This window comes from Hemibagrus wyckioides, linkage group LG06 (genome assembly GCF_019097595.1).
Source record: "Hemibagrus wyckioides isolate EC202008001 linkage group LG06, SWU_Hwy_1.0, whole genome shotgun sequence".
NCBI classification, from domain to species: domain Eukaryota; kingdom Metazoa; phylum Chordata; class Actinopteri; order Siluriformes; family Bagridae; genus Hemibagrus; species Hemibagrus wyckioides.
In genome coordinates, this window is record NC_080715.1 from 13,022,045 (window position 1) to 13,040,737 (window position 18,693).

Consider the following 18,693-nt stretch of genomic DNA (forward strand, 5'->3'; position numbering starts at 1 on the left):
CATCTTTATCTTTCAAATGATTTTGAATCTTGTGCTCTAAAAGCTGCATCCATAACAGAGGACTCCAGTCAACCTAGTAAACTCCTGAGTAAGACATGATAACATTCCACAAATGAGCTTTGACAAACTTTATGACCATCAGCATATTGTTAAATAAATTTCCAGTTTTTTTTTTCTAGAGATTTGGACACCCACTCATAAATTCTCTCGCTCTCTTACACACACACACACACACATTCTCAGCAAATATATTAACCTGTTTGTCTTCTTGTATTTTTCCAAATAAAACTTTGAAAAGAGTCTGAGCAGCAGGAGAGCCAGAGGGAGAGCAGTGCACGTGGGAGCTCTTCACCTGTTCAGGGCACATGGATGGACGAGGCATTAGTGCTGTCACTGAGACAGACTCATATACGTTTAACGCTCTACTGCAAGCCACACCACACCACATGCCAAGACTAGCAAATGGTTAGAGTGAGACAGACACATGAATAAAATTCTTCCCTTATCATAGTTCTATCCTCTAAACATTCTTAAATTACAGCACACAGTAAACATAATGCTATTATACTAGATACTATAGGAGTCGGCAACCCTCGAGCTCATTATGATTATAAATTCTACATTAAATGCACATTATGAAGTCTACCATCAAATGCAAAATTAAGGGCAGCCTATCCTTTCAGAAATAAAGGTTTGGTGTTAGGGGACACTGCACACAAAATAAACAAGGCTCTGTGTTTATGCTAAACTACTCTTTACCTCAGGGGGAGAGAAGGGGGGGGGGCATGGTGACCACTCAGCCCGTGAAGGCCTGGAAGTCAGACTCTGTAACAGCAGGGAGAGGGAGTCATGTAAACACACCAAATCACAAATATATGGAGATGCAGATAAGACAAAAAAAGGACTAATTATGACAGGAAATGCATGACATAACAAACAAGGGGGCTGATGATAACATACTAGATGAGAAATCTGTTTTAGTATAAAGAAACAAACAAAACAAACTAGACTGAATTTAGAGTTATAATAAAGTGAGAGCATGAGAGAAAGCAGTGACCAAAATATTGCACATTTCATTTCATACAAAAATTTGTTCTCTGAGGTTTATTGTTCTTTCTTTTAGTGCTGACAAATCCAGGTGAACCAAAAATGATTATGCACAAGTGTAAAAATAAAATGCAAATATTATATTTAGATTTATACCAGACCCCTGAATACCTTTCATCTTTCCATTCCAAGACGTTCACATGATATTCATCAATAAAACAGACATTGTCACTCATATAAAAAGGAGCTCTTAATACTGCAATATTCTGTACCTGTGAAAAAATCATGTGCTTCTTTATAGATTTGTGGCTTTGTTTCTTTTACATTCTGCCGAAAAAAACTGATTTTCCCTTAATCTGACAGCTGGGTATAAAAACTTGCTGGCACTACCAACACTTCATATCTACCGACCTTTTATGTAATGAAAAATGGATAAGCAGGTGACAAACAGGACATATCTCCCATCATTGGCAACACTGACAATAATTGGCAAATCAAATATAACATTCTCAAGGCACTGAACATCACCAACATATGATTCCTTCGGATACACGCCGACTACATTCTACAACACATTCATTATCAAAATCCCCTGTTCCAGTGTTTATCATAAACAGACATTCACTGCACTTGAATTAAGTGCTGGTTAGTTTCCCTAAGGTTTGATTGCAGTTAGAGTACAAGAGGGGGTAATTTATTGCATCATTATGATGAATAACATTAAGTGTAAGAGGCATAGCATTACAGCACATCCTTAGACACAGCAGAATCCTTCTGTTTTTGCACTGGTGAGCATACATTCATAAACACTCATTGTGAAAAATTATGCACTGCTTGAGAAATTTCCTCTTTGCATTGAAAACTATCCTTTGAAAAGAACGTTAAATAGTGCTTAAAATCAACTAACTCTCCCTTTAATAGACATAGTATGTCAGATGCAAAGAAAACTGCTGTTTATGTATGATTGATGACACCGATCCATTTTAGGTCATAATCTGAATAATACAAATGATCAGTACTTTAAGCCAACGTGATTGTTCAGCATTGTGCCAGTTTCAACATTATAACAGATATAAAAGACAAAATAAACCAACAATAAACAAACCAAACAAATTATCTACCAAACCTGACTTAGTATGAAACAAATGCTAGTGTATAGATATATGATTTGTTATTACACTGCTTCAGCTTTCTGAAGCATTAACGTCTTTGCATAAAGCCAATAATTTAGCAGAACTATCTTAGTTATAAATTGGCACCATTCCTGTTAACCTTTGTGACAAACAGGCTTTATAAGATTTCTCTTTTAACACACTTCACAAAACTTCAGATAAGTTTAAGGTCAAGACAGCAGCCATAAACAGGGTTAATTTTAATAATATCATGCAGCAGTGTTGAAGTGTGTCCTCCACCTGTTACAGGTCTCAGGATTATATCAAACTCCAACTCAACACACCAAACACTGACACTTCCTCTTACTTTTCATCACAGTAGTACCATTGGCAACTCGTCCGTCTCCCTTCCTATCCTCTAAAAGAACTGCCTCTGGGCTGGCACTCTTTTCTAATCCCCCTCTTCCCTTCCCTGTTCCTTTTTCCTCTAAAGATGAACTGGTGATTTGTACTGATTCATGTGCTGATTCATGTATCCCCTCCCTTACTGATTTGGGCTCATGATTAGCATCTTTCCATTTCTGCTGCTTGACCCGCCCTCCCCTGGCACCTGAGATCATGTCCTGGGTGGAGGTGGCTGCCCGCTGCTGGGCCTCCATCTCGGACAGGCTGTACGCCAGTGCCATCTGCAGGTCTTCGTCCTCCTCGTCATTGTCGCTGGGGTAACTGAAGAAAGGGGTGGAGCTGAAGGATCGCTGGGTGCTGTTTCGAGGGTTGTGATTGGCCAGATTGGAGTGGGCAGCGTTGGCAGGGAGCTGATTCTGTTCTGTTCGCTGAGGTTGAGTAGACTGCTCCCTGCGGCTGAGTTCCAGAGCTAAAGCCATCTCATCTGCTACACCTGAGAACACACACTCAGCTGGATTAGACTCAATGCTACACACATACTAATTTGTAACAGTGACAGGAAGTTACAGTGGCAAGGTCCTGTTGACCTGTCTTGACCAGATTTAAACCATGGTAATGAAGTCAGAATTATATAGGCTGATTATTGGATGGATAAAAAATTACCATTGATTAGGACAGACTTCAGAACCCCATCTTCCTCAATCTCTGTTCTCTCCTGCCCATTCTCTCTGATCCTGTAAAGACAAGTATTTAAAAGATCCCCAGCGATGATTTTTATGCAGCAAAAAGAAATATAAAGGGAGGTAATTTACAGCTAATTGGTCCCTTGTACATGAGAGTGCAAGCAAATATTTACTATTCATTAGAAACCTTTCTCAAGCATAAACAGTGTAAAGTGTAATAATCCCCTAAGCCTGACTTTAAGTAACATTGACGTATTAAGAAAGAGAACAACCAACTGACAATAATAAAGTGAATGTTAGATAATACTATAGTATTATAATATAGAATTTAACTGACTTTTTTGTCGTGGTACGTTTCCCGTTGACAATTCGCGTGGAAGTGGATACAGATTTAAAATTCCCCCCTCCAGTGCCAAAGCCTCCCAGTGAGGAAGAAGAGAAGGTGGTGAAGTCAACTGTATGTGAAAGAAAAGAACCATAATCCTTTACTTAATTAGGATAGTGTTAACTCCAAGTGAGTATGCATGAAATTAGTTTTGAAAAATTCCGCAAGAACTAGATCAGTGGTTATTAACAGGTGGGTCACTACCTGAAAGTGGGTTGTGAGCATGCATGTGGGTGTCTTTACTTCTATTAAAATGTCAAATATTTTATATGTTTATAGAAATTACAGAGGACACAAAATGCTTAATGCCATTAAAATGTCACAGAGATGTTCTCATAACATTAAATTAACCCAGTAAAACAGACACAGATGATTATGTAGTGGTATCAGCATGGCCGCAAAGCAAAAGTTCGTTACATTTGCTTTTAAGGCAATCTTTTACCATATACTGTACATGTGCATAACTACTATTCTATTCCCGTCTACTTTGAATACGCTTAATCTAAACTGAATCTAGCTAAAAATGAGAACATGCATGTATGTGAACATGTGCTACAGAATGAATTACAACCATCTGCTGAGGGAAACGAGAAGAAACGGCTGGTCCCAAGTCTGGAAGGGCCATGGTGTCCATGAAAAGCACTGTGCATCCCACTGTGTATGCCCCCAAACGAGAAATCGTCTAAAAAATAAAAACGAGAGAGTAATGATGAGGCATTTACTAAGACACACACAGCTAAAAATGGGACATTACAAACAACAGAATAAGGTGAATGTGTTAGGCCCATGAGAGTTGTGTGGAAAAAAACAGCAGCAGCAGTCAATAAGCCTGCAGTGAATGCATTCACTGACTCGCTTAGACTAACCAAATAAATCAGCAAATGGGTCCTGCCCTCCGAAGAACTCCCGAAACACCTCGTCTGGGCTGCGGAATGTAAAGGTGAATCCCGGGAAGTCATCGGGAAAAGAACCACCACTAGAGCCTATGGAAAATAAGAGATATTAAAAAAAAACATCATTTCTGAATATATATAAATGCCTATGGGTTTTAATAAACATTTACAGTTTCTCACCTGAGCTTGGCATGCCACCTTTCCCATAAGCATCATATGCTTCTCGTTTGCTTTCTGAGAAATGTGAAATTACAGCACTGCATTAGTATTGAAGAAAAAATATACTGTAAAATTAATTATGAGATATAACTTTAGCTGTGTCAGTCCTACTGTCTGACAGGACTTCATAGGCCTCTGCAATTTCCTTGAATTTTCTCTCTGCCTCCTCCTTGTTGTCTGGATTCTTGTCTGGGTGCCATCGCAAGGCCTGCTTTCTGTATCTAAACACACACACACACACAGAAAAATGACACACAAAATACCACATTTTTTAGCAACTGCATTTTCAGCGCATATCCCTGTTTTCAGATTATCCACCCATGTACTATTAATTAGTCAGTGTACTCTATTCGAGTGCTAAACATGTAGAGATTCTTGATGGTGGTCCAAGACTGAGTGTTGTCTATTGTGCCTACATACTGCTGTGTCATGAACGTTAAGACAGAAATCTGCTCAGTCATGCTAACTGTGTAGCTCTGCTATGAAAAACAGCCATCAACAAGTTGCTAGAATCAACACTTATGATAACTAATAATTACCAAGCTTCAATTATTGTTTAAATGCAACCCAACATGGAAACATAATTTAGGCCAATTAAGCAAAACTACTGCCTTTATTTTTGCAAATGTGTGTGAATCTAGCCCAATTAGGTCTGTTCTACACTGTGCTACACTGGTATGAGCAAAGCAAACTGTGCAAAACTGTGGACATGGATGGAATTTTCTTGCTAATCAGCTAAAGCAGACGTTTGTACTGCTTAAAAGTCTCTCAAAGGCATCTGATCATTGGTTGATGCATCAGGTAGGACCGGCACCTCACAACTCCAGGGTCCCTGGTTTGATCCTGAGCTTTGGTTACTGTCTATGAGGAGTTTTGCATGTTCTTCCACATCTATGTTCTCCAGTTTCATCCCAACTCCCAGAAAACAATGGCGGCAAGTGAAATGGCTACACTGGCCTCTGGGTGTGAACGAGCAAGTGAATGGATGGAACTCCAACTTCCTGAAAGTCAGACCACAAGTGGTATAGGTAGCACTGTAGCCCCTCAAGGTTGTGTTCTGAGCCCCCTGCTGTACTCATTGTACACCTATGACTGTGTGGCCACTTTCAACTCCACCACCATTGTCAAGTTTGCTGATGACACTGTCATGGTGGGCCTGATCTCCAACAATGGCAAGACAGCCTACATAGAGGAGATTAAAAACCTGGAGACATGGTGACAAGACAACAATCTCCTCCTGAACGTCAGTAAGACAAAGGAGTTGATAGTGGACTTCAGCACAAAGCAGAAGAGGAACTACCAACCACTTACCATCAACATAACCCCAGTGCAGAGAATGGACAGTTTCTGGTACCTATGTGTTTACATCAAATAGGACCTGTCATGGTCCTGCACATCAACACCCTGGTAAAGAACCCCCAGAAGCATCTTTACCTGCCCCAACTGAAAGCATCCTGACAATGCATCACAGCCTGGTTTGGGAACAGCACCAAGCAGGACAGATGAGCTTTCCAGACTGTAGTGTGGTCAGCTGAGCATACCATCGGCACTGAGCTCCCTGACCTGCAGTCCATCTACAGCAGGAGGTGCTGGACCAAGGCCAGGAGGATAGTGAAGGACCTCAACCATCCCAAAAATGGACTCTTTTCTCTGTTGCGGTCAGGGAAGCAATTGTGCTTCCTGAAGCCAAACACCGAGAGAATGCAGAGGAAGTTCTTCAGCAGGCCATTCAGACCCTCAACCAGGAGAACACCTAGACCTTGGATTTTTCCCACTACCTCATTTGGACTTTTTGCACATCCCAGATTGCAGTTTACTCTACACTGAACATTTTGCACTTTAGTATTTTACTTTATTTAGTACTTTACTTATTAATTACATATTGCAAATGTCACTTTATTTCCATATGTCTGCTTATTATTACTTTTATTTCCATATATTTTCCTTATATATTTTATTGTACCTTTATTTTACAGACAATTCCATTTTTGTCTTCATTGTTATATAACAAGGACAGTCATAAAAAAGCATTTCACATGTACTGTGTATGACTGTGTATGTGACAAACAGAATTTGCATTTGGATTTGAATGTGTGCGCATAGAGCCTTGAGATTGCCTGGGGTCACAACCCTGACTTGGACAAAGAAGTTATAGAATAATAAACAAAAGAACAATTTCAAAAACAACATAGTATCTAAAACCTGTAAAAAAACCCCAAAAAAACAAAAAAAAACCCAATGTATTGCTATAGATTGTTTCAGGGTTCTTTTTACATTTATCAGGCCTGGACATTTACTCTGACCGCAGACAGACCAGAGCTGTATACCAGGCATACATAACTGGTGGTGTGGTTGGATGGGACAATGCGAGGGCTTATCAATGTTTTCATTGTGTTTTCTTTCTGCTTCACAGGCAGAAGAAGGCACTAAAATTACATTCTATTCTTGACTACTTTTACACAGAGTGAGAAATCTAAATCTAGACTGCCCATCACATCCATTCAGTCTACAGCACCCAGTTTGTTATACTGGGTGTGTGGATACTTACGCTTTTTTGATATCATCTGGCGAGGCGCTGCGTGACACTCCCAGAATGTCATAGTAATCCACCATGTCTTCCCAGCCTCACTGCACCCACTGTGCCAAGTGACAAATGGAAAGTAAAATTAACTTCGCAAGCAATCTCAATGAACTGTCCTGCAAAATGAAAGTGCCATTAACAGGAACACAGGGCTAGTCAGTGTTATTAATAGCCTATGATATTTATCATCTTTCACTTGAATTAAGATAGAAGATGGCATGGCTAATAAAAATAAAAAGAAGAAGAAAAAGAAGAAGAAGAAACGGATTTATGTGAATACTGTTATGGTAGTCTTGTGTATATATATATTGAACCTCTCTAGTGTTACAGCGATGTGATTGTGAAAAGCCTTGCTGCTCTCAGGTCATAACAAGAAAGTCCATTCAACCAGTTCGCTGTAATGACCAGTAATGACCATTAATTCGTCTTGTTTATGTGGATAAACACAAAGTGTCTGTATGAAAGTACAATAGTATTTTCTCTAGAATGAGGCCTGTCCCAGTATGGAAGTCACCAGAAGACAGGCACCATGTGCCGATAATGTCAAGCTCAAAGTTTGTAATTAGTTTGGCCCATAATGGCCGCTGACAGCTGCGCTGCTTAAATACGCGTCCGCCATCATACTTTCAGCAGACCAACAGACACTCCGTGTCCACACTTGTCCCCAAAACTAACCCAGAGAGACAATTTACCTTTTTTAGAAGTGTCCACCAGGGAGGACCGGCGCTTCGCTGCTCTCTCTCTCTCTCTCTCTCTCTCTCTCTCTTTTTCTCTCTCTCTCTCCTGGGCCGCTCTCTAAATAAACAAGGCTGAATTATGTTTCCTAGGCAGCCGCTGGAATGCGCTGCTTGACAGCTCGTGCCACAGTGACGGAACCTTCGCGAAGCCCGGTGGACTATAACGGATGTCTCTCACACGATTCCGTTATTTTCTCTCACTTCCTCTCAGCTCGCCGTGTGTCACTTACTGAACCGTACGGGTTATTATTCCCGCTTCTATATCTGTCCTGCGATCGTGCCTCCCCTCTTACAGCGCGCGCTGCGTCACCATCAGCTGAGCGACAGCTCTAAAAAAAAAAAAAAAAAAAAAAAAAAAAAAAACGGGCATGCCTGTGTTTTGGCACGTCATTGACTCCGCCCACTGACCCAAAGGAACGCGAGAGCGCTCCCAAACTATCCTCCCTGCTCACCGCAGGCAGATCCCGCCTCCTCAGCTGTTATTGGATGCTGAAGAACCTAATCGAGGGCAATGATTGGCTAGCAGATGAGAAGCTGACAGTCGTTCACTTATTGGATACCAGAAACGGAATTAAAAATGGCGCCACCGCAAGATTTTACGTTATGTAATGAGGTTCTAGATTGTTCAGGAAAAATAGGGATATTGACAATATGTCCACTAAATCAAAAGTACCTTTAAAACTTAATATTGTATGCAATGTTGAGCCCTTTGACGGTCATTTTACACGCTTAGAGGTTTTGTGCTAAACTTTCACATGATTGTTTTCTATGCTAAATAGTTAGCATTAGCACGTTTGGACTGACATTTCGAATTGAAAGCCGAACCCCGTGCTTGGTTAAATTAATCTATCATAGTTTGACAAGTTAACAAGTTGGACTTCATGAAAAAAACAACATTAAACAGCTCAGATTTACATCTGGGATTTTAAAATGGAACTCTGGGGCATGCTACAGCAACATAATTTAATTTTTCCTTAATTAATAACAAAGTTATTTTTTTAAATGGTCCATATAGACTGCTAAATTAGATTAAATTAAAATTCATACTTTCCATGAAAATTTAAATGTACTGTATCTTTCCACTATAAAGATGCACTTGAAATTTGTATATATATATATATATATATATATGTCAGCACTATAAGCAGGACTTTTGGACTACTTACAGGTTAATACACTGCACTGGACAATTCTGACCCTTGGAATTGCTTCCCCAGAGCCTAAAAATGTAGCTTCATTGTTTCCTTTTTTGAAAGTAATGTTTTATTTATATAAATCAAAGAAAGATAACAAGAATTTGACCAAACAACTCTTTATTAGTGCATACATTTAGTGCATGCATTGTCGTTAACAAAAAACATTGATCACCATTTGTTTTCTTTAATATTCTTCTCCTTCTTCATCTTCATCTCCCACACTGTCAGTGCCCACTTCTTCATAATCCTTCTCTAGAGCAGCCATGTCCTCTCTGGCCTCTGAAAACTCACCCTCTTCCATGCCCTCTCCCACATACCAGTGCACAAAGGCTCTCTTGGCATACATCAGGTCAAACTTGTGGTCTAGACGGGCCCAGGCCTCAGCTATGGCTGTGGTGTTACTCAGCATGCAGACTGCTCTCTGCACCTTAGCCAGATCTCCTCCAGGGACGACAGTGGGGGGCTGGTAGTTGATACCCACTTTGAAGCCAGTGGGACACCAGTCCACAAACTGGATGGTGCGTTTGGTTTTGATTGCAGCAATGGCAGAGTTAACATCTTTGGGCACCACGTCTCCACGGTAGAGGAGGCAACATGCCATGTATTTACCATGACGTGGATCACACTTTACCATCTGGTTAGAGGGCTCAAAGCAGGCATTGGTGATATCAGCAACAGAAAGCTGCTCATGGTATGCCTTCTCAGCAGAAATCACAGGAGCATAGGTGGCCAGAGGGAAGTGGATGCGAGGGTAGGGTACCAAATTTGTTTGGAACTCTGTCAGATCCACATTCAGAGCTCCATCAAATCTGAGAGAAGCAGTAATGGAGGAGACGATTTGGCCTATGAGCCTGTTAAGATTGGTGTAAGTGGGGCGCTCAATATCCAGATTCTTCCTACAGATATCATAGATAGCTTCATTGTCCACCATGAAGGCACAGTCTGAGTGCTCCAGGGTGGTGTGGGTGGTCAGGATGGAGTTGTAGGGCTCCACCACTGCTGTGGAAACCTGGGGAGCAGGGTAGATGGCAAACTCAAGCTTGGATTTCTTGCCATAATCAACAGATAGGCGCTCCATCAACAGGGAGGTGAAGCCAGAACCAGTACCTCCACCAAAGCTGTGGAAAATGAGAAATCCCTGAAGGCCAGTGCACTGGTCAGCCTGTAGTGGTGAGAGAAAACTGAGGATTATTTTTATATTACAGCTGATTAATCTGTTTATCATTTTATGAATGTGTAATATGTTACTCTAATAACACTAAATAACACTCATTTTACATTATCTTTTAAATTCCAATATGGCACCAATGTTAGTCCTGTCAGAAAAGTACACCATTCTTCTAAAATGAAAAACCCTAACCAGTTTACGAGTCCTGTCCAACACCAGGTCAATGATCTCCTTTCCAATGGTGTAGTGCCCTCGAGCATAATTATTGGCAGCATCCTCTTTGCCAGTGATGAGTTGTTCAGGATGGAAGAGTTGGCGGTATGTCCCGGTCCGTACTTCATCTGTACATAAACATAGCACACAAAAATCATTAACTAAGTACACTCACTTGTCTTTACCATACAAAACAGCCAAGATCAGTGTCATCTTACCAATCACAGTGGGTTCCAGATCTACAAAAATGGCACGAGGGACATGTTTGCCTGCTCCTGTCTCACTGAAGAAAGTGTTAAAGGAATCATCTCCTCCTCCAAAGGTCTTGTCACTGGGCATCTGTCCATCTGGTTGGATCCCATGTTCCAGGCAGTAAAGTTCCCAGCATGCATTTCCCATCTGGGCCCCAGCTTGACCAACATGCATCGAGATACACTCACGCTACATCAGAAGAATACATCAGAACAGAATGTAACATTTAAGAAAAATATTTATGTATTTAATGACTATGTTTTTAGTTAAAAAGTATGATACATTGATGTAAATTATATTCCGTTGTCATGTGGTCTGTGGAGACTTTTTTACATACATGGCATCTGGTCAAAATAGTGCTGTGTCAAACACCCACAAGTTTCTTAACTTCTTTCTTATCTTTCTTAACTTTACCTAAGTAGTGATTTAGTGTGGACATCAATACCTGGCTCAAATTCTCAAATTAGTGCTTAACTCACTTTTTTTTCACCTCTAATCTATTGCTCAGTCCACCCGCCAAAATATTTGTATATTTCTGCAACACTTGCACTTGCAATTTCATAACAATTTCATCATAACTTAAGTCATGTGAAACAATTTCAAAGGTTATCATTTGTATGACAAACAAAATACCCCACTGATTCAAATTGATATACATTTCTCATAAAATCAGGTCTTTGGGGTTTTTTTGGCTGTACATGCCATACACAAACAAAGTTTATAAGAACTTTGTGTTAGACAGGAAATGTCCCAGTTCCTTAGCGGGTAGCCCTCACACCACCCCCTTCCCTGTCCTACTGAGCTGCACATTCTCCTTTGTGTAACAAGCAGAGATATCTCGTCCAAGCCGCTTTAGCAGAACAGACATATTCATTATTCTCCAATACTCCAGTCTCTTCAGTCTTTGTCAATCATGATCTCATCTACTGTCAGCGAATCTCTATATCATAAGGGCACATGAATGGATTCATTGTCTTATAAATGAAGGCATTGCTTTCAAAAAAGTTTTCTTTGTTGATGGATTATTAGGGAAAAAATGTAGAAATACTTTGGGATTGCAGGAATATATAAATTGACTGCATGTTAGTTATCCCTGACATTGAGGCCTGAGTAAAAGAATTCCTTCACAAATATGTAGTAGTGTCTGGGATGTGGCTCTGAAGGCCTCGGCCACATCCTCTTTATTAGGAGACGCATGCTCTCTGCGCCCTTGACCGTTACTCTGTCTAAACATTTTCTAGTCTATACTTTTAGACTGTAATATTCTTTCATTTTCAAATATCTACTGGATTGAACATTGAAAGTTTAGAGATTGCCAAACTATATTATACAGTTACAGCTATCTTATTCTTTGTCACTATCTTATTCTTTGTTAGTCAAAATACCAAGTAAGAATGTAGATGTTAATATTGTTTATTTTTTTAAATTAGATTACTAAAAGGCATGCTAGTAAGAATTGATCTATGATGTACTTACCATCTTGAAAGATTTTCCTTCAGGCCGACTTGAGGGTTCGGAAAAAGAAGGCAGATGTGGAGAAAAGAAAGAGAGGTGGGGTTTTTATAGAAAGGGAGGAGGAAAGGAGGCAGGAAGCAAGACCGCCTGTTGGTTTTTATGCAAAAAAAAGGCAGTCCTTCCTACAGAGGAAGGGCCTTCCTTCCTCTAGAGAGTTTATAGGGAGTATGAAAAAAACAGCTGCACATTCTGCTGGATCTCTGCAATAACTTTGAAGCAAATACACAAAATACTGTACATTTAAAGTTTGTCTGTGCTGGAGATCTTTGTGCTGAGAATGAACACAGTTAGTTTAAAAGTGAACATTAACTAGCATTTTCTCTTTAGACGTCCTCTGTTTAGTAATATAGTATATAACAAAACTCTAAAACTCTTAGAGTAAACTTTAGAGTAAACTCTAAGACTCTGAAAACTCTCATTCTGAGTGTGGAGTCTACTGTAGTGTATACAATTTTAGTATTTTGCATACAAAATATTTCCAAATCAGAATAATAATTTTGAAATACATGCAAATACACTGTTTTCCCTACTTGTGTAGAAAAAGAGAGCTGACTCTAAAGGTTGTATTTCTTTTAAATAAAGACGCAGCTGTCCTTTGTTAAAAAGTGAATGAATGACACAGCGTTTCATTTGTGTGGTATTGAGTACATGACACAAACATGATTGATTTTTCACACAACAACAAGCACAGAACCTTACAGATAGCTGCCTCGAATGAGAAAGCCACAGCAGGGGACATTTGTAAAGAGTGGGTGCTTTTCCAAACGTGTGACCGTTTCTTTTTACAGGAATATGTGACAGCTATTCAGTGTTCTCACATATCCAGAAAACTCTCCCATACAGGAGGGTATGGTGTGATCATTAGTTTATACCGAAATCTAATGTGAAATCATGAGGTCGAAATGAAATGTTCAGTGTTTCATAGCTAGCTATTCAATTACAAACTCATTTTTTACTACTAAATGATCTTTTGATTTACAAAGGATCGTAAATAATATATCTTGTTAAATATATTTATACGCTAAATAAGGTGAATTGTTCTGCACTAAATAATTTTATGTAAATATGTGACTAATACCCAGAGTGTGTATTTTACATGAAGAAGAAATGGTCTAAAAACAAGTTGAACCTTTGAATATTGAAACTAGTTCAAATGATATCAGAAGTGGAACATGAGGTTGCTGCCATGCTGCATGTGAGTGTTTTTATTTCTGTTGTGTCTGGTTTTCTTAAATTGAAATCAACACATGTATATAATAATATATTACATGCTATTTGGCCAGTTTTATCGGTTAGCTACCATTGGCAGTTTAGCATTTGGCAGTGGTAAGTGGTTAGCAAAATCAAACATTTTCAGATGTGTACACAAAAATGTATTTAGTTGCTAAGTGCTGTGTACAGTGTTTTAGAGTAATAATACTGAAAATGGTTTAGGTTAGCTTACCTAATTTATTTAAGTTCAGGCTAGGGCTCTGTGCAGGCTACTCATGACGTTCCACACCTATAATTCTATGCAAATCATGTCTTTATTGTACATTGCTTTGTGTACAGGGGCATTGACATGCTGGTGCTTAGGCTCCTTAGGTGAAAAAAAATCTACAGCACTCACAGATATCCTAAATAGTTCTGTGCTTCAAGCTTTATGATAACAGTTTGGAGAACATATGTGAGTGACAATCAGGTGTCCACAAACCTTTGGGTATATTCAGGACCTACTGAGGCTTTAGTTAAAAGCTGTGTCACTTCCCATTTCTTCTTAATAAACCTCCAGACCAGTCATGTGTCTGGCCTTTGCAACCTTTTGGTCTTCCAATCCTACACTTCATGATTATGATTGAAATGCTTGAAGCAGCGATTTCAGGAACAGATTTTACGTTTTGTACACCTTATTAACAGACATCACAAGTACATGGATGCAATATACGTAAAATCTGACATTTTTAGGATATGGTTTAAATATTGCAAGTCTGAGGAGCTGGGTCAATAGTGAATTGGAGCTTGAATTTCCTCCTGGAGCCAAGAGCGATTTGGAATAAATCGGTGTCTTCCAGTGTGACATCGAAAAACTTATCTTCTACTCATCAGTGACCATCTGCCCAACTGACTGGATTCCATGTTCCAGACAGCAAATCCTCCAGCATGCATTGGCAATCTGTGACCCAGTCTGGCATCATTAACAGAAACTGATTCATTTTGCAGAATGCAATAAAGAATTTCCAGCATCTTCTTTCATATCAATTACAAAGACATCTTGGCAGACAAAAGCAATAAGCACATCCAAAAATGTGTCCTTTAACCCTTTTTAACAGTGCACTAATGATCCATTCTGCCAGCAAATTCAACTTATCGAACATTGTCAATCAGTATTTATTGCTGCAAATGAATTACTTGTTGCTATTTTATTGCTGATATAAAAATTAGTCAGGAAACTGTTGGCTGAAACATTTTTAACCTCTGTTCTGGTAAGCTTACACAACATTTTAGATAACGCCTTCGGATTTTAGATGCTTATGAACAAGCATTTGGTTTGAATGATGTATTCCCCCTAGTACGCTAGGTAAAAATAGAATTATTTATGAAAGACATCCAGCCCTTTTTATTTGAGCCATTAACCACCACTGTGGAGTGTGAACTGACAAAGAAATTCAATACTGATCAAGTGCACTGCAAAACTGGTCAAAATTAAATTTCCAAAAGAGTTAAAATATTTCCAGTCCATGCCCAGTGTTCCAGGGATAGGCTCTGAATCCACTGTGACCCTAATCAGGATAAACTGCTTTCTGATGATGGATGAATAAATCTCAAGTATTATGTTTCAAAGACTAGCATTGTGCTGCCTATACCTTTCAGAAATACAGGTTTCTGGTAGTTTTAAAATGTTCACAAATCCACCCTGGAGAATATGAACTGCTTTTAGTTTAGAAACACTGAACCCCTTAAAATAATTAGAATTGATATTTAATTCTAAAGTTTAGAAACCCCTAATTTACTGTGTATTTATGGAAGAACCACAGCCATGAATAGAATATAGTCTTTCCGTACAGTCTAGTTTAGGTCCTTGTATGGAGACTTTTGCAGACTCAGGTTTAAGGCACTTTAAGACTCTAGTAAAAATGTTAAGTACAGCCATTCATTTTCTGTAGCGTTTATCCAACGCAGGGTCACGGGAGGCCTGGAGAATTTTCAAACTCCATGCACAAAGGGAGGAAGCAGAAATTGAGCCCCTAATTCTGGAAACATGAACCAAATGTTTTAAGCATTAAGCCACTGTGCAGCCCTGTGTTAAGTACATACACAAGTAAATGAATTTAGAATATTTCATTTTAAATCATTGTTTCAAAAAGAGAAAATGTACTCAAATGGTGTCTTTATACTTTCCCATCTGCCAGGGCTGAAAGCAATCATTTTCCTTCAGTCATTTTCCTTCAGGGGGGCTTTACTAGCTAGAAGGAAGCAAGGGGTAGTGATGGAAGAGACTGCCTGCTCTATAAGACTAAAATTAGTTTTATTATTTTATTAAGTTTATATATTTTCACATACATAAAACTTTTGTTTTTCTTTATACAAAAAAACACTGCTACTTTACATTAAGTACTTGGTATAGATATGTGCTCTAGGTGTGCCTTGCTTCTATTCATCCTATGCCAGCTGTTTGATATTTAACTCCTGCTTGGGGGTGGGGTGTGTGTGTGTGTGTGTGTGTGTGTGTGAAAAGAGCATACATTATCAAGCATATCCATATCAAATATAATAAAGAGACTTGGGAGGACAAACCATCTTGTTTCCTAAAGCGCTTTTACTATGATTCACATTGTTTGTGTTTCCATTAAAAATAAAATGAAAAACTGTCTTTAAAAAAGTTTGTTTTGGCAGCGTCCTTGAAACCACTAATATTCAGGTTTGACTTATGACAGATCCCTGTTTAAGCCTGTCTCACCAGGGCTCACAAATGCTCTTCATTGAGCATTAAGTCGACACCAAGCAGCTTTATAGAAATCTGAACCCTGAGAATGACGTCACCAAAAAACCTCCCGAGATGCCTGCAACCAGATGAAACCTTGGGAAAAGCCCAGCTGTCACAGTCACTGATTAAATTACAGAGGTGGGATCACTCAAGGATAATAGTTTGTTCTATTTGTGATTATGGTGTTTATTATATTTGTCCTACATGTGATTTTATGGACTTTAAATTCTGAAGGGAGACATATGAATTTAAACCTCATAAATCAATTGAATATATTTAAATACCAGTATTTAACAAGATATAGGTTTTTTTTAGCACTACTGAAAGTAGTGAACAAATACCTAGTAATATTACTAACATGTAGTAACTACTGCAGGAAAATGGAGGCGCTTTTTGCCATACGCTGCCATCTAGAGGTTTTAGATTGTGTCTTTGGTTTGTTATGAGCTTTTTTCTGAGTTCTGAGCTTTAAGTATTTTATAGCAGCAGAGGGCACCAAAACACTGTAATATACTTAATAGTTTGCTGGACACTGATGATGTACTTTCTTTTTATTAAAAATTAATTCTTGTTTACATATTCACTGTTAATCTATTTTCTGTACTGCTATAATATGTAATTTGAATATATATATATATATATATATATATATATATATATATATATATATATATATATATATATATATATATATGTGTGTGTGTGTGTGTGTGTGTGTGTGTGTGCCTAAAGCATTATCAGGATTAAAGGTCATAAGAAACAAAAGCCTTTTAGCCTGGTAAGCCCAAAATTATTCTTGGCTGGTGGTGGATGCATTCTGTTTTGGGATCGTCCGTGATTCATGTTAACATGATATTTTAATGTTCCCAGGATAGTCTGTGAATCCACTGCCACCCTGATCAGGATAAAGCAGTTACAGTAAGTGAGTAAGTATTCTCAAGTAAAGAGAAATATAATGTTCACTCTTCCAAAACTCTACACACAACAGTAATATACAATTCTAAATGTATTTCATTGCTTTTAAACAAAATGCATTTAATGAGCACAGTAATTCTTTTTTTTCATCCAAGAACACCAGAGAGGTTTCCTAACTAAGTAGTAGTAGTAGTAATTTACTACTCAGGGTTTACTCAGGGTTTTCTAGTCTTCCAAAAAAAAAAAAAAAGCCAGTGAATTGACTTCACTAAATTCCCCTGGGTGTTTGTAAACTTGTGTGGAGATTTCATCCAGGGTGTATTCCCACCTCATGCCTATTGTTAACAGGAGAGGCTCTCAAACCCCTGCTACCCTGACATAAATAAATAGCATTAAAGATGAATTGATGAATATTAGCTATTATGAATATTTGCTAAGATGGAGCACTTACAGAGGAGATAAGTTCAGTGTCCGATGTTGTTCACGGACCGGGCTGAGTCAAGCCACTTCTCTACCCCATGTTGAATGCCAGTAGCTGGTATAAATAGTCCCTGAACTCTGGTGTGCATATCCCCCAAAGAGATGGGGTCAAAGTTTAAGGTAACTTCTGAGACGTGTTATTTCTATTTCTATTTATACCGCTGGACACTATATTGTAAATGATACTGCCTTTGAGTCATGATCCGGAAAATAAATGCTTTATATAGAACTAAATATAGAACTACTTCATCAAAAATAGCTCCTGGTTACTCACCAACATTTCTAGTCCTCTAATCAGCTGGTAAAGTATGACTTGTCATGGTAAATATACAGCTTACTCCCTACACTACCATGAGACGTGGACCCCAAAAACCTTACCTCTCTTATCTCTCAGAAAAGACTAAACCATTCAAACAGGCTGTGGATTGGTGTCTAACTGGCTTTGTCAACTTCTCGCCTTCTCCTGTTGTTCCTGGAACTGACCTGGCCGAGGTAAACTGCAGGAGGCATTGTTTATCACTTTTAAAATTCACAAAACTCTCGAGAGGCCTGTTTCTTTCATTTTAACTCGTGTTGAGGGAATGTGCGATAATTACAACACAATTTTGCTGTAAAAAAAAAAACAAAACAAAAATATTTACAAAAATATTAATGCTCAAATTTCACTTTTGTTTCACTGCATAATTGGAGACTGTAGATCTATACCTCTTACTCACTCCTGCTTTAATCACAAAGACTGCTTTCATCGCAGTATGCTTGTACTGAACATCCTTTCTGTTTGCCTTTCTTCTCCTTTATACCTTAATGATTTATAATCTCACTCTGGAGGATGAATTCTCTTCTGAGTGTGTTTGAGGTTTCTTCTTCATCATTTCATTGTCATTTTTGTTGCCATCGCCACCTGTAGTTTCTTTATTATGGCTTTGTG

At 38.7% G+C, this 18,693-nt stretch overlaps 2 protein-coding genes across 3 annotated transcripts; both read right to left on the minus strand.

Annotated features, from left to right (window-relative positions):
* Window positions 1–113: 113 nt before the first annotated feature.
* dnajb2 (DnaJ heat shock protein family (Hsp40) member B2) lies at window positions 114–8,382 on the minus strand. 2 transcript variants are annotated; one of them, XM_058392010.1, is made up of 11 exons: window positions 8,018–8,381; window positions 7,293–7,381; window positions 4,856–4,965; window positions 4,706–4,759; window positions 4,499–4,615; window positions 4,204–4,314; window positions 3,585–3,702; window positions 3,228–3,298; window positions 2,770–3,057; window positions 760–825; window positions 114–352 (listed from the first exon to the last, which is right to left on the minus strand). In XM_058392010.1, exons 2-10 carry the CDS (start codon window positions 7,355–7,357, stop codon window positions 797–799), a joined length of 963 nt encoding a protein of 320 aa, XP_058247993.1. In that variant the 5' UTR covers window positions 7,358–7,381; window positions 8,018–8,381; the 3' UTR covers window positions 114–352; window positions 760–796. The 2 variants fall into 2 exon arrangements, with proteins under 2 accessions (XP_058247993.1, XP_058247992.1); XM_058392009.1 differs by lacking the exons at window positions 114–352; window positions 760–825 and having other exon boundaries at window positions 1,011–3,057; window positions 8,018–8,382.
* Window positions 8,383–9,358: 976 nt separating this feature from the next.
* tuba8l3 (tubulin, alpha 8 like 3) lies at window positions 9,359–12,500 on the minus strand. The gene is made up of 4 exons (XM_058393202.1): window positions 12,368–12,500; window positions 10,858–11,080; window positions 10,619–10,767; window positions 9,359–10,420 (listed from the first exon to the last, which is right to left on the minus strand). The coding sequence occupies exons 1-4, from the start codon at window positions 12,368–12,370 to the stop codon at window positions 9,443–9,445; spliced, it is 1,353 nt and encodes a 450-aa protein (XP_058249185.1). The 5' UTR covers window positions 12,371–12,500; the 3' UTR covers window positions 9,359–9,442.
* Window positions 12,501–18,693: the final 6,193 nt, after the last annotated feature.